Source organism: Musa acuminata, chromosome BXJ3-9 (assembly GCF_036884655.1).
Source record: "Musa acuminata AAA Group cultivar baxijiao chromosome BXJ3-9, Cavendish_Baxijiao_AAA, whole genome shotgun sequence".
NCBI lineage: Eukaryota > Viridiplantae > Streptophyta > Magnoliopsida > Zingiberales > Musaceae > Musa > Musa acuminata.
In genome coordinates this window covers 11,668,148-11,685,000 of record NC_088357.1, presented here as the reverse complement: position 1 = coordinate 11,685,000, position 16,853 = coordinate 11,668,148, and the positions used below count along the sequence as shown (strand labels likewise).

The following is a 16,853-nucleotide window of genomic DNA, read 5'->3' as shown; positions in this document are numbered from 1 at the left end:
TATCATAATGGCATCAAGGTACAGTCCCAGGATTAATACTGCATGCATCTTCTTATTAAGTTATGCTTCACCCCATCTTCTTGTTTCACTCTGGAGCAGGAGACTGGAAGCTGATCGTTTCTTCACGAGCTATTTCAATGAGAAGACGTACACCAAGAGGGGGTTCAAGTGGGTGAACACCACAGAAAGCTTAAGAGATGTTCTCCTGCGCCATTACCCTCATACTGTTTCCAAATGGATGAACTCCACCAGTGCATTCTCCGTGTGGGATGCTCCACCTAATTCCTTCAATCCCATTCCGCTGCTTCTACGGTTCCCAAGTTAAGTGCCAGTAGTGAAGTGAGGATTCGCGTGCGTCTAAGTTTCTGCATCCATGATAAGTGTGTTTAATTCCCTTTCGGAACTCATGAAGCCATCGTTCCTTTGATTGATTCATCCAAACAATAAAGTGTGTTCCTTCATGTCTGCTTGATCCTCTAGTTTGTTCTCTTTATTACTTGATTTATGTTATGATCCCCTTTATTTATATTTTTACGTCATTCATCACAGAAAATATAATGTCATAGTTACTGTTTCACAAATTGTCACTATCCAACTTAACATACAATTCATCCAGTAATTAACAGATAAAAAGGAAAACTAGAATCTTCATATCAGCATTTAAAAGATCTTTTAAATGTTTACAAAGAGACAAATCCTGATCTTTTGATTGTACAAAGTGCCTTAATTACCAAGATAGTTTTTTTAAAATAAATTTGAAAATTTGATGTCATAGCATCTCAAGTCTGTCACAAATCATTTATACCTCTGACTATGCATCTCAAATTTATAGTTTAGTTGTAAGTAACATGAGAAATTTCCCTCAAAGCTTTACTGATCCTCACATTTGCTAATAAAATTCATTATTGTTAAACAGGTTTGATAAAAGGGCATGAGAGGCTTGGAAATTAGAAGAAATTATAACTTTTAATACTTACTCAAAACACTTATCTACTGTATAACCTTTTTTAGGACCCATCGAGACAAATTGATAATGCGAGAAAGTCGCAAATGGGTAAATACTTAATGGGTACTCTAAGGGTTCCGATCAGGAGTCATCAGATCACTTGAGATCCTAATCTTAGTCCACGTGGCATGATTCAGATCCTTGTGACCACTCCCCTTTTGGATGCATGACTCGGGAAGTGCAGTACCCTTTCAGACCCTGTTCGCCTCCTTGGTCCTCTTTTTCCATACCTGCTCCAAGCCCTACCCATTCCCCAATTCGTTCTCATATATATTCTCCTTGTATTAGACTTAAGGAATTGACCGATGTCACATCGAGAATTTCACTTCCTCACCAGAAAGTAAAGCGATCCCTCATTGATCACTCCCAATTCGATAATTCCTTCCTTTGCTTTGGAAATTGTTATTATTGCATTATTGGATATGCTTTGTTTCTTTTGCTATCCTATCGTACCTTCTGTTTGATATACTCATCGGGTTTTTCTTTGTGATTGATCACTTGAGTCATTCATCGTGCATATAGTGGGATTCGAATTTTTGAGGTCCTTAGAATTAAACAATTAAAGTTTAAGACAATAAAAAAAAATTCCGAATAGACTTTTATGGTTTACCATTAGTCATCATGGGCTCTTGGAAATTAGTTAAACTTCTATTATATCGAAAGCATCTTTTATTTGTCTATTTTAGTCTTAATATGTTCAAAAACTTTATCTTTGAATAAATGAGTTTCATAATATGTTCATTGGTTTATTTTTTATTTAAATAACAGAGATATTTTATTCTCTCATGTGGTTTTTATCATCTAAATTATGAAAAATTTAATTTAAATAAGGATATAAAGGACAATGTAGATCGTGAACTTCACTTTTAGTTGGTTATAGTCTTAATGATTTTATCATTCTAACTATTGTGCTACATTATAGTTTTTTTTCTTTTATGAAAGAAAGCGTACAAAGTAGACAAATTTTCATAAAATACTTAGGAACAAACTTTATGTTGACATATCCTCTCACAAAATGTGAACCGCCCAAGATCTTTCATGAGCATACTGCTCATATGGGTATATTAGAATTTTACGAAACCTTAGTTTAGTGAGAGTTTGTCGTATGTTTGTTGTATGTTCTATACCAGATTCTATATTTGTATAGATATTTTTTTATCAGAAATAAAGTTTTAATTTATTATACTTTATATATTATGGTAATTAAAGTTATTAATGATCTCATAAAAATAAAGTTGGACCAGTTGAATATTGACATGTATTCAATATTTGTAATTTTCATGCTACACATTTTATAATTGATCTATGTCATTTGGTTATGTTAATATTAATAATCATTAATGAGTTTAGCTATGATTGATATAATGAAGTCTGCTTTGGTCATATACTAATATGGCGAATAGATTTTGTATGTCTTATTTAATAATGATAATAGTTTTGAGCTCATAAAGTATATCACATTTATAAGAATATATATGTGACCCAGTGGGAGATTATTAGAATTTTAAGGGTCACACATGTATAATTAAATGTATCAAATCATTATTTTGATTAGCCAAAATTAAAATGAAGTTATTTGGCTAAGGGGCATCATTATTATAAAAATTAATTATGTGAATACCATCAGTTATATTTCCAACTTAATAACAAGACAAGTTAGGAACATGAAACATCATGACAAGACAAGTTTGGAATATGAAACATCCTGGAGCATTTCTATAAATAGGATTATGGTCCCCGTTTGTAGTATCAATTTTCATATTTCTCAGAGAGAAACAAAATACTATGATGAATTCATCGCTTCTATATTAATATGATTCATTATTATTATAGGATTTCAAATATATTATTATGGATTTAATAAGTTTTTATGGAAACATTGTAAGATTCGGTTTTGGTTCTATAATATATGTTTGATATATATTTGATGTGTTAAATAACCAACAATTTTCCCTTAAAGCCTTACTGATCCTCACATTTGCTACTAAATTTCGTTATTGATAAACAGGTTTAATAAAATACCATGAGAGGCTTGGAAATTAGAAGAAATTATAACTTTTAATACTTACTCAAAACACTTACGTACTGTGTAACCTTTTCCGGGACCCATTGAGGCATATCGGTAATAAGAGAAAGTCACAAATGGGTGAATACTTAATGGGTACTCAAGAGGCTCCCATCAGGAGCCATTGGATCACTTGAGATCCTAATTTCAGTTCATGTGGAACGATTCAGATCCTTCTGACCACTCCCCCTTTTGGGTGCATGACTCGAGAAGCACGGTACCCTTTTAGATCTTGTTCGCCTCCCTAGTCCTCTTTCCCCAGCACCACTCGAAGCCCTACCCGTCCCCCAATTTCGTCTCATACATATTCGCATTGTATTAGACTCAAGGAATTGGTCGAGGTCGCATCGAGAATTTCACTTCCTCACCGGAAGGTAAAGCGATCCCTCATCGATCACTCACAATTCGATAATTCCTTCCTTCCAATGTGCTCTGGAAATTGTTATTATTGTATTTTTTAATATGCTTTGTTTCTTCTGCTATCCTATCATTCCTTTTGTTTGATATGCTCATCAGATTTTTCTTTGTAATCGATCACCTCTGTCATCCATCATGCACATAATGTCATTAAAATTAAACAACTAAAGTTTAAGATAATAAAAAAAGTTTCTGAAGAGATTTTTAAGGTTTATCATTAGTCATCATGGCTCTTGGAAATTAGTTGAACTTTTATAATGCCATTAGCATCTTTTATTTGTCTGTTTTAGCACTAATATGTTCAGAAACTTTATATTTGAATAAATTAGTTTCATAATCTATTTATTGGTTTATTTTTATTTAAATAATAGAGTTTTTTTATTCCATCATGTGATTTTTATCATCTAAATTATGAAAAATTTAATTTAGATAAGGATTTAGAGGACATACAATAGTCTAAACTATTCATACAATGTTTTCGTTCTAATTATTTTGCTGCATTATGATTTTTTTCTCTTTTGTGAAAAAAGGATACAAAGTAAATAAATTTCCATAGAACACTTAGGAATAAACTTTATATTGGCATGTACTTTCACAAAAGGTATACCACCTAAGGTCTTTCATGAGCATATTGCTCATATGGTATTTTAGAATTTGAGAAAACTTCAGTAGGAGTTTATTATATGTTTGTTATATATTCTATATCAGATTCTATATTTGTATAGATATTTTCTGATCAGAAATAAAGTTTCAGTTTATTATACTTTGTACATTATGACTATTAAAGTTATTAATGATCTCATAAAAATAAAGTTAGACTAGTTGAATATTGACATGTACATATTATATTCATGTAATTTTCATGCTACACATTTCATAATTAATCTATGTCATTTGGTTATGTTAATATTAGTGATCATTGATGAATTTAGCTATGATTATTATAGCGAAGACCGCTTTAGTCCTATACTAATGTGGCCAATAGACGAGATTTTTTGTGTGTCTTGCTTAATAATGATAATAATTTTGAACTCATAAAGTATAGCACATTTATAAGGATACATATGTTACCCAGAGGAATATTATTATAATTTTAAGGGTCGCACATGTATAATTAAATATGTTAAGTCATTATTTTGATTAACCAAAATTAAAGTGATTTAATTAAAATAAAGTTATTTGGCTAAGGGGCATAATTATTATGAAAATTAATTATGTAAATACTATTAGTTATATTTCTAACTTGATGACAAGACAAGTTAGGAATATGAAACATCCTAAGTCGATTACGAGACAAGTTACGAATATGAAACATCCTAAGGCATTTCTATAAATAGGGTTATGGTCCCCAATTATAGTATCAATTTTCATATTTCTCTTCACTTGTGAAAAAAAAACAAAAGGGTTCTTAGAGATACTTGTAATTTGAAGGCTAATTCACTAATTAAACTAAAATACTTTGATAGATTCATTAAGTACGCTTCCACGTTAATATGTTTCATAATTGTTGTAGGATTTCATATATATTATTATAGATTTAATAAGTTTTTATGAAAATATTCTAAGATTCGGTTTTGGTTCTATAAAACCTGATTGATCTATATTTGATTTGTTAAATAACCAACAAATTTCCCTTAAAGCCTTGCTAATCCTCATATTTGCTACTAAATTTCATTATTAATAAACATGTTTAATAAAATGCCATGAGAGGCTAGGAAATTATAAGAAATTATAACTTCTAATACTTACTCAAAATACTTACCTATTGTGTAACCCTTTTGGGGACCCATCGAGGTCAATCGGTAATGTGGGAAAGTCGCAAATGGGTGAATACTTAATAGGTACTCAAGAGGCTCTCATCAGGAGCCGTCGGATTACTTGTGATCCTAATCTTTGTCCACATATAATGATTCGGATCCTTGTGACCACTCCCTCTTTTAAGCGTGCAACTCGAGAAGTACGGTACCCTTTCAGATCCCGTTCGCCTCCCCGGTCCTCTTTCCCTAGCCCCACTCGAAGCCCTACCCATCCCCTAATTCCGTCTCATACATATTTGCCTTGTATTAGACTCGAGGAATTGGCCGAGGTCGCATCGAGAATTTTACTTCCTTACCATAAGGTAAAGTGATCCCTCATCGATCACTCCTGATTCGATAATTCATTCTTTCCATTCTGTTCTAGAAATGGTTATTATTACATTTTTTGGTATGCTTTGTTTCTTTTGCTATCCTATCATGCCTTTTGTTTGATATACTCATTAGGTTTTTCTTTGTGATCGGTCATCTTAGTCATCCATCGTGCAGATAGTGGGATTCGAATTCTTTATGTCCTTAGAATTAAACAACTAAAGTTTAAGACAATAAAAAAAACTTCTGAATAGACTTTTATGGTTTACCATTAGTCATCATGGCTCTTCGAAATTGGTTGAACTTCTATAATGTCATAAGCGTCTTTTATTTGTCTATTTTAGCGTTAATTTGTTCAGAAACTTTATCTTTAAATAAATGAGTTTCATAATCTATTCATTGGTTTATTTTTTATTTAAATAACAAAGATTTTTTATTCCATCACGTGGTTTTTATCATCCAAATTAAGAAAAATTTAATTTAGATAAGGATATAAAGGACAATGTAGGTTGTGAACTTCACTTTTAGTTGGTTATAGTCTTAACTATTCATACAATGTTTTTGTTCTAATATTTTGATGAATTATGGTTTTTTTTCTTTCATGAAAAAAAGGATACAAAATAGAGAAATTTTGACATATCACTTAGGAACAAACTTTATATTGGTGTATTCTCTAACAGAATATACCACCCAAGGTCTTTAATTAGCATACTACTCAAATCGGTATATTAAAATTTGAGGAAACTTTAGTTTAGTGGGAGTCTATCATATGTTTGTTGTATGTTCTACATCAGATTCTATATTTGTATAGATAATTTTTTATCAGAAATAAAGTTTTAGTACATTATGATAATTAAAGTTATTAATGATCTGATAAAGATAAAGTTAGATAAATTGAAAATTGACATGTGAATATCACATTCATGTAATTTTTATGTTTCGCATTTCATAATTGATCTATCATTTAGTTATATTAATATTAGTGATCGTTGATTAGTTTAATTATGATTGATATAATGAAGACCACTATGGCCTTATACTAATATGGTTAATGGACGAGATTGTTTTGTATGTCCTGTTTAATAATGACTATAATTTTGAGCTCATTAAGTATAGCATATTTATAAGGATACATATGTGACATAATGGGAGATTATTAGAATTTTAAGGATATAATTAAATGTGTTAAGTCATTATTTTGATTAGCCAAAATTAAAGTGATCTAATTAAAATAAAGTTATTTGGCTAAGGGGCATAATTATTATGAAAATTAATTATGTGAATACCATTAGTTATATTTCTAACTTGATGACAAGACAAGTTAGGAATATAAAACATCCTAAGTTGATGACGAGACAAGTTAGGAATATGAAACATCCTAAGACATTTCTATAAATAGGATTATGGTCCCCGATTATAGTGTCAATTTTTAGATTTCTCTTCACCCGTCAAAGAGAAATAAAATGGTTCTTAGAGATACTTGCAATTGAAAGGCTAATTTACCAATTAAACCAAAATACTCTGATGAATTCATCAAATACGCTTTCGTGTTAATATATTTCATAATTGTTGTAGGATTTCATGTATATTATTATAGATTTAATAAGTTTTTATGAAAACATTCTAAGATTCGATTTTGGTTTTGTAAAACATGTTTGATCTATATTTAATGTGTTATATAACCAACAATTTTCCCTCAAAGCCTTACTGATCCTCACATTTGCTACTAAATTTTGTTATTGATAAATAGGTTTGATAAAATGCCATGAGAGGCTTAGAAATTATAAGAAATTATAACTTTTAATACTTACTCAAAACACTTACCTACTATGTAACCTTTTCCAAGATCCATTGAGGCAAATCGATAATGCTAGAAAGTCACAAATGAGTGAATACTTAATGGGTACTTAAGGGGCTCCTATCAAGAGTCGTCGAATCACTTGAGATCCTAATCTTAGTCCACATGGCACGATTCAGATCCTTGTGACCACTCCCTCTTTTGGGGGCTTGACTCAAGAAGCGCGGTACTCTTTCAGACCCCATTCACCTCCCCAGACCTCTTTCCCCAGCCCCGCTCAAACCTCTACCCGTCCCCCAATTCCGTTCCATACATATTCACATTGTATTAGACTTGAGGAATTGGTCAAGATCGCATCAAGAATTTCACTTCCTCACCGAAAGGTAAAGCGATCCCTCATCAATCACTCGCGAATCGATAATTCCTTCCTTCCAATCTGCTCTGAAAATTGTTATTATTGCATTTTTGGATATGTTTTGTTTCTTTTACTATCCTATCATGCCTTCTGTTTGATATGCTCATCGGGTTTTTCTTTGTGAATGGTCACCTGAGTCATCCATCATGTATATAGTGGGATTCGAATTCTTGAGATTCTTTGAATTAAACAACTAAAGTTTAAGACAATAAAAAAAACTTCTGAATAGACTTTTATGGTTTACCATTAGTCATCATGGCTCTTGGAAATTGGTTGAACTTCTATAATGTCGTAAGCATCTTTTATTTGTCTATTTTAGCATTAATTTGTTCATAAACTTTATCTTTGAATAAATGAGTTTCATAATCTGTTCATTGGTTTATTTTTTATTTAAATAACAAAGATTTTTTATTCCATCACGTGGTTTTTATCGTCCAAATTAAGAAAATTTTAATTTAGATAATGATATAAAGGACAATGTAGGTTGTGAACTTCACTTTTAGTTTTTTATAGTCTTAACTATTCATATAATGTTTTTGTTCTAATATTTTGATGAATTATGATTTTTTTTCTTTCATGAAAGAAAGGATACAAAATAAAGAAATTTCCACATAACACTTAGGAACAAAATTAATATTGGTGTATTCTCTCATAGAATATGTACCACCAAAGGTCTTTCATTAGCATGCTACTCATATCGATATATTAGAATTTGAGGAAACTTCAGTTTAGTGAGAGTCTGTCATATGTTTGATATATGTTCTACATCAGATTCTATATTTGTATAGATATTTTTTTATCAGAAATAAAGTTTTAGTAAATTATGATAATTAAAGTTATTAATGATCTCATAAAGATAAAGTTAGACAAATTGAAAATTGACATGTGTATATCATATTTATGTAATTTTTATACTACCCATTTCATAATTGATTTGTGATTTAGTTATGTCAATATTAGTGATCATTGATTAGTTTAGCTATGATTGATATAATGAAGACCACTTTGGTCTTATACTAATATGACCAATGGACGAGATTGTTTTGTATGTCCTATTTAATAATGACTATAGTTATGAGCTCATTAAGTATAGCATATTTATAAGGATACATATGTGATATAGTGGGAGATTGTTAGAATTTTAAGAAATATGTTAAGTCATCATTTTGATTAGCCAAAATTAAAGTGATTTAATTAAAATAAAGTTATTTGGATAAGGGGCATAATTATTATAAAAATTAATTTTATGAATACCATTAGTTATATTTCTAACTTGATGACAAGACAAGTTAAGAATATGAAACATCCCAAGTCGATTACGAGATAAGTTACGAATATGAAACATCCTAAGACATTTCTATCAATAGGGTTATAGTCCCCAATTATAGTATCAATTTTCATATTTCTCTTCACTTGTGAAAGAAAAACAAAAGGGTTCTTAGAGATACTTGTAATTGGAAGGCTAATTCACTAATTAAACTAAAATACTTTGATAGATTCATTAAGTACACTTCCACGTTAATATGTTTCATAATTGTTATAGGATTTCATATATATTATTATAGATTTAATAAGTTTTTATGGAAATATTCTAAGATTCGGTTTTGGTTCTATAAAACCTAATCGATCTATATTTGATTTGTTAAATAACCAACAAATTTCCCTTAAAGCCTTGCTAATCCTCATATTTGCTACTAAATTTCGTTATTAATAAACAGGTTTAATAAAATGCCTTGCTAAGCCTTGCTAATACTCACTCAAAATACTTACCTATTGTGTAACCCTTTTGGGGACCCATTGAGGTCAATCGGTAATGTGGGAAAGTTGCAAATAAGTGAACACTTAATAGATACTCAAGAGGCTCCCATCAGGAGTCATTGGATCACTTGCGATCCTAATCTTAGTCCACATGGAATGATTTAGATCCTTGTGACCACTCCCTCTTTTGGGCGTGTGACTCGAGAAGTATGGTACCCTTTCAGACCCCGTTCGCCTCCCCGGTCCTCTTTCCGTAGCCCCACTCGAAGCCTTACCCATCCACCAATTCCGTCTCATACATATTTGCCTTGTATTAGACTCGAGGAATTGGCCGAGGTCACATTGAGAATTTTACTTCCTTACCAGAAAGAAAAGCGATCCCTCATCAATCACTCCCGATTCGATAATTCCTTCTTTCCATTCTGTTCTAGAAATGGTTATTATTACATTTTTTGGTATGCTTTGTTTCTTTTGCTATCCTATCATGCCTTTTGTTTGATATGCTCATCAGGTTTTTCTTTATGATCGGTCATCTTAGTCATCCATCGTGCATATAGTGAGATTCGAATTCTTTATGTCCTTAGAATTAAACAACTAAAGTTTAAGACAATAAAAAAAAATTCGAATAGACTTTTATGATTTACCATTAGTCATCATGGCTCTTGGAAATTAGTTGAACTTCTATAATACTGTAAACTTCTTTTATTTATCTATTTTATGTTAATATAGTCAGAAAATTTATCTTTAAATAAATAAGTTTCATAATCTATTCATTGGTTTTTTTTATTTAAATAAAAGAGATTTTTTATTCCATCATGTGGTTTTTATCGCCCAAATTATGAAAAATTTAATTTAAACAAGGATATAAATGACAATATAGGTTGTGAACTTCACATTTAGTTGGTTGTAGTCTTAACTATTCATACAATGTTTTCGTTCTAATTATTTTGCTGCATTATGATTTTTTTTCTTTCGTGAAAGAAAAGATAATAGTAAACAAATTTTCATACAACACTTAGGAATAAACTTTATGTTAGCAGATCCTCTCAGAAAAGGCGTATCACCCAAGGTCTTTCATGAGTATATTGCTTATATGGGTATATTAGAATTTGAGGTAACTTCAGTTTAGTGGGAGTATTCTATATTTGTATAGATATTTTCAGATTAGAAATAAAATTTATTATACTTTATACGTTATGGTTATTAAAGTTATTAATGATCTCATAAAGATAAAGTTGGACCAGTTGAAAATTGACATATATAGATCACATTCATGTAATTTTCAAGCTACATATTTCAAAATTAATCTATTTCATCTGGTTATGTTAATATTAGTGATTATGAGTTTAGCTATGATTGATATAATGAGGATTGGTCCTATACTAATATGGTCATTATATGAGATTGCTTTGTATGTCCTGTTTAATAATGATAATAGTTTTGAGCTCATAAAGTATAGCATATTTATAATGATACATATATGACACGGTGAGAGATTATTATAATTTTAAGGGTCAATATGGATAATTAAATGTATTAAGTCATTATTTTGATTAGTTAAAATTAAAGTGATCTAATTAAAATAAAGTTATTTAGCTAAGGGGCATAATTATTATAAAAATTAATTATGTAAATATCATCAGTTATATTTCTAACTTGATGACAAGACAAGTTAGAAATACGAAATATCTTCACTTAATATTGAGATAAGTTAGGAATATGAAACATCTTGGGGCATTTCTATAAATAGGGTTATAGTCCCCGATTGCAGTATCAATTTTTAAATTTCTCTTCATCTGTCAAAGTGAAATAAAAGGGTTCTTAGAGATACTTGCAATTGGAAGGCTAATTCACTAATTAAACCAAAATACTCTAATAGATTCATTAAGTATGCTTTCATGTTAATATATTTCATAATTATTTTAGAATTTCATGTATATTATTATGGATTTAATAAGTTTTTATAAAAATATTTTGAGATTCGGTTTTAGTTCTATAAAACATGTTTGATCTATATTTGATGTATTGAATAACCAACAATTTTCCCTCCCTCACATTTGCTACTAAATTTCATTATTGAGATACAAGTTTAATAAAATGCCATAAGAGGCTACGAAATTAGAAGAAATTATAACTTCTAATACTTACTCAAAACACTTACCTACTGTGTAACCTTTTCCGAGACCCTTCGAGGCAGACAGTAACGTGAAAAAGTCGCAATTAGATGAATACTTAATGGCTACTCAAGGGGCTCCTATCAGGAGCCGTTAGATCACTTGAAATCCTAATCTAAATCCATATGGCATGATTCAAATCCTTATGACCACGCTCCCTTTTGAGTATATAACTCGGGAAATGTAGTACCCTTTCAGACCCCATTTGGCTCCCCGATCCTCTTTCCCTAGCCCTAGCCGTCCCCTAATTTTGTCCCATACATATCCACCTTGTATTAGACTCGAGGAATTGGTTGAGTTCGCATCGAGAATTTCACTTCCTCACTAGAAGGTAAAGCGATCCCTCATCAATCACTCCCAATTCGATAATTCCTTTTTTCCATTCTACTTTGGAAATTATTATTATTATATTTTTTTTATATGCTTTGTTTCTTTTGCTATCCTATCATGCCTTCTGTTTGATATGCTCATTAGGTTTTTCTTTGTGATCGATCACCTCAGTCATCCATCGTGCATATAGTGGGATTCGAATTCTTTATGTCCTTACAATTAAACAACTAAAGTTTAAGACAATAAAAAAAAATTTCGAATAGACTTTTATAGTTTACCATTAGTCATCATGGCTCTTGGAAATTAGTTGAACTTGTATGGTGCGGTAAGCTTCTTTTATTTGTCTATTTTAATGTTAATATGTTCAAAAACTTTATCTTTAAATAAATGGGTTTCATAATCTATTTATTGATTTATTTTTTATTTAAATAAAGAGATCTTTTATTCCATCATGTGGTTTTAATCATCCAAATTATAAAAATTTAATTTAGACACAGATATAAAGGGCAACGTAGGTTGTGAACTTCACTTTTAGTTGGTTATAGTCTTAAATATTCATACAATATTTTTATTTTTCTTTTGTATTTTATGAAAGAAAGGGTAAAAAAAGATAAATTTACATAGAACACATGTGAACAAACTTTATAATGGTATATCCTCTCACAAAAGGTGTACCACCCAAGGTCTTTCATTAACATACTACTTATATAGGTATATTAGAATTTGAGAAAACTTTAGTTTAGTGTGAGTTTATCATATGTTTTTTGTATGTTCCATACCAGATTCTATATTTATATAAATATTTTCTGATCAAAAATAAAATTTCAATTTATTATACTTTGTACATTATGGCTATTAAAGTAATTAATAATCTTATAAAATAAAGTTGGACCAATTGAAAATTGACATATACATATCACATTCATGTAATTTTCATGCTACACATTTCATAATTGATCTATATCATTTGGTTATGTTAATATTAGTGATCAGTGATGAGTTTAGATATAGTGAAGACTTCTTTGGTCCTATACTAATATGACCAATAGACAAAATTATTTTGTATATTCTATTTAATAATGACTATAGTTTTGAGCTCATAAAGTATAGCATATTTATAAGGATACATATGTGGGAGATTGTTAGAATTTTAAGGGTCACATATGTATAATTAAATGTATTAAGTCATTATTTTTATTAGCCATAATTAAATTAATCTAATTAAAATAAAGTTATTTGGCTAAGGGGTATAATTATTATAAAAATTAATTATATGAATATCATCAATTACATTTCTAACTTGATGATGAGACAAGTTAGGAATATGAATCATCTTGGGGTATTTCTATAAATAAGGTTATAGTCCCCGGTTGTAGTATCAATTTTTAGAGAAACAAAAGGGTTCTTATAGATACTTGTATTTGGAAGACTAATTCATCAATTAAACCAAAATTCTCTGATGGATTCATCAGGTATGCTTTCACAGTAATATGTTTCATAATTATTACAAGATTTCATGTATATTATTATGGATTTAATAAGTTCTTATGAAAACATTCTAATATTCGGTTTTGGTTGTTTGATCTATATTTGATGTGTTAAATAATCAATAATTTTCCCTCAAAGTCTTAAATCCTCACATTTGCACTAAATTTCGTTATTGACAAACAGGATTAATAAAATGTCATGAGAGGCTTGGAAATTAGAAGAAATTATAAGTTCTAATACTTACTCAAAATACTTATCTGCTGTATAAATTTCTACTATTTTCCCTAGAACAACTCTTACACTATTTTCTTTCCTTTTTTTTCTGAATAAATTTCTACTTTCAGAATGCATTTAGTTCAGCTTTAAATTAACATCGTAATTCATTAATTGGATTTTTTTGACCCTAATTTAATGTCCTATGGTTGAGTTTATCTGATCATTCTTATGTATTTAGCAAGTCAAATCAATAACCATAAATTTATGATTTGCCAAATAAATCTGCAATTACCAACTTAACTCTCTTTGACCTTTAACTAAATGTAATCTTAGATGTTCTAAGCATATTACAATTGTATCATGCTCCACAATATAGTATTTGTTTAAATAATAAATAATAAAATATAAATCTCATTAAATGTATTCATGTGTATAATTCTAGATTAATTATATATTATTTTTATAATTAATTATTTTTTGGGATGTGTTGGAGAATATTAAAGGTGGCTAATTCAAGTGTGTTCCCGTATAATTCCCCTCACGTCCTCTCTTCCTCCCCACTCCAAAAGATCGCCACCTTCAAGGATTGACCGCCCCCGACCGTCGCCTCATCTGCTTCGGCCTCTGTCGCCTCCTCCTCCCCCCTCGATACCTTCACCTTCGACCCCGTATTCTCCGCCTTCCTCTTGTTGGGCTGGCAACCTATAATGGGTTCAGCCCATAGTGGGCTTTAACAGCCCACCTCCTCTAAAACCTAGCCCTAAATCATATTAAGGGGTGTGGGTGGCTACGTTTTTGTGGTAGAAAGAGGCAAAAAATATGCAAGAGAATACTGTAGCCACGTGATTCCAAAAAAAAAGAGGAGAACAAGGTAGAAAAATAAGAAAAAAAAAAAGGAAGAAGACAAGGACAACGTAGAGAGACTGTTATCAATCATCTAGCAATGTTTTCATCTCAGCTTAAATCAGATCTATAGTAGATTCTTACTGTGATTACTTGGGAAAAATTTAGATATTGTATACAGTGATGTGATCCTTGTATCTCAGTTATTCTCTTGTGATTGTTGCTAGAGTTTTGAGCAAGAGATTGAGATTTGTATATTCATTAGTCTTATAGTGGATTATCTTTAGTTTGCCCTATGGTTTTTACCCTTCACATTAGAGGGATTTTTTACGTAAATCTTAGTATTCTATTTTATTGTGATTCCATTTAATTCTGTTGTGTGCTTTGGCCTAGTAGTATTTGTTCATATACAAAAGGTTATTCTGCTTTATATCCCATTAACTAATATCATAGCAGGGTTTTAGTGATTTAATTTTGTATTTGAACATGGAGGCTAGTAGTGTTTCTCGTATGATTAGTTTGAATGGAAACAATTGGATGATATAGAAACCAAAAATGGAAAATCTCTTGTATTACAAAGATTTGTGTGGACCTTTGCAGGAGGATAGTGCAAAACCCACAACTATGACAGATGATGAGTGGAAGAGGTTAGATCGAAAAACAGTTGAGTTTATTTGACAATGGCTTGATGATGGTGTCTTTCACCATGTTTCTATTGAAATTTCTACATATTCTCTTTGAAAAAAGTTAAAAAGTCTCTATAAAAGAAAAACAGTTTGTAATAAAGATTTTTTGATCAGAAAACTTGTGAACCTAAAATATAGAGAGAGTGCTTCTATTGCTGAGCATTTGAATGAAATGTAGAGTATCACTAATCAGTTATCCTCTATGAAAATATTTTTTGATGATCAGTTGCAGGCATTGTTACTTCTCAGTTCACTGCTAGAAAGCAAGGAGACATTGGTGGTTTCCCTCAGTAATTCTGCGTCAGATGGTGTTGTCACTATAAGTCAAGTAACAAGCAGTTTGTTGAATGAAGAGTTGAGAAAAAAGAATTCAGCAACATCTCAAAATGATTCACAGACACTTATCTCAGAGAACAGAGGAAGGTCAAAGTCTAGAAGCAGTTCACGCATGGGTAGAAGCAAGTCAAGATTAAGAAAAGATATTATTTGCTATAACTATGGTGAGAAAGGACATTATAAGAATCAATGTAAGCAACCTAATAAGAACAAGAAAAAGGGAAAAGAAGTGGAGTCTACAAAGTCAAAAGATAATACTACAACTATAGTGCAAGGTGGTGATTATTTGATTTTGTCTCCTTCTGATGATATTTTTTTCTTGTGTGTGTAAGGATCTTGAGTGGATGATTGACACGGGTGCTTCTTATCATGCTACACCATGGAGGGAGTTTTTTTCTACATACAGGTCTGAAAATTTTGGTGTTGTCAAGATTGGCAACTATGGCATGGCAGACATCATTGGCATGGGTGATATCCATTTAAAAATCAACCTTGGCTGCAAGTTGGTGCTTAAGGATGTGATACATGTAGTTGACTTGAGGCTAAATTTAATTTCAATTGGAAGTGAAAACTATGATAGCAGATCTCACAAAGGGTAATGGAAACTCAGTAAGGGTTCTCTTATTGTGGCTAGTGGAAAGAAATATCATACTTTGTACAGGTTGCAGGCTAAAGCTTATGGTTAGCAGTTAAATACTACAGAAAAATACTTCAGCATGGAGTTTGGCATAAGCGACTATGACACATGAGTAAGAAAGGGCTACAAGCTCTTTCCAAGAGAGAGGTATTGTCAGACCTTAGAGGTATACATCTGAACTCTTGTATTGATTGTTTGGCTGGTAAAGAACATAGAGTTTTATTTGCTAGTCCTACTATATCTAGAAAAATGCATGTCTTAGATCATGTTTATACAGATGTATGTGGTCATTTGAGGTCAAAAACTCCTAGTGGATCTATTGATGTTCCTGGTATAAGTGACGCACTTTATTTTATCACTTTTATAGATGATTTTTCCAGAAAAGTTTGGGTCTATGCTTTGAAGACAAAAGATTATATTATTAATGCCTTCAAAGACTTTCATGCTAGAGTTGAAAGCGAGAAAGAAAGACAATTGAAATGCATAAGATCAGATAATGGTGGTGAGTATATAGGATTGTTTAATAATTATTGCATGTCGCATGGGATCCAATATGAG

General features: G+C 30.8%; 1 protein-coding gene across 1 annotated transcript in view; it reads left to right on the top strand.

Moving 5' to 3' along the window:
• Window positions 1-526, top strand: part of LOC135649329 (alpha-dioxygenase PIOX-like) — a 5,481-nt gene extending 4,955 nt beyond the window's left edge. Inside the window, exons 9-10 of the mRNA XM_065167585.1 lie at window positions 1-18; window positions 100-526. The exon at window positions 1-18 is cut by the window's left edge and continues 226 nt beyond it. Coding sequence (XP_065023657.1) covers window positions 1-18; window positions 100-325 — 244 coding nt within the window. The 3' untranslated portion in view covers window positions 326-526. The remainder of the gene's footprint in view (window positions 19-99) is intronic.
• The last annotated feature ends 16,327 nt before the right edge of the window (window positions 527-16,853 follow it).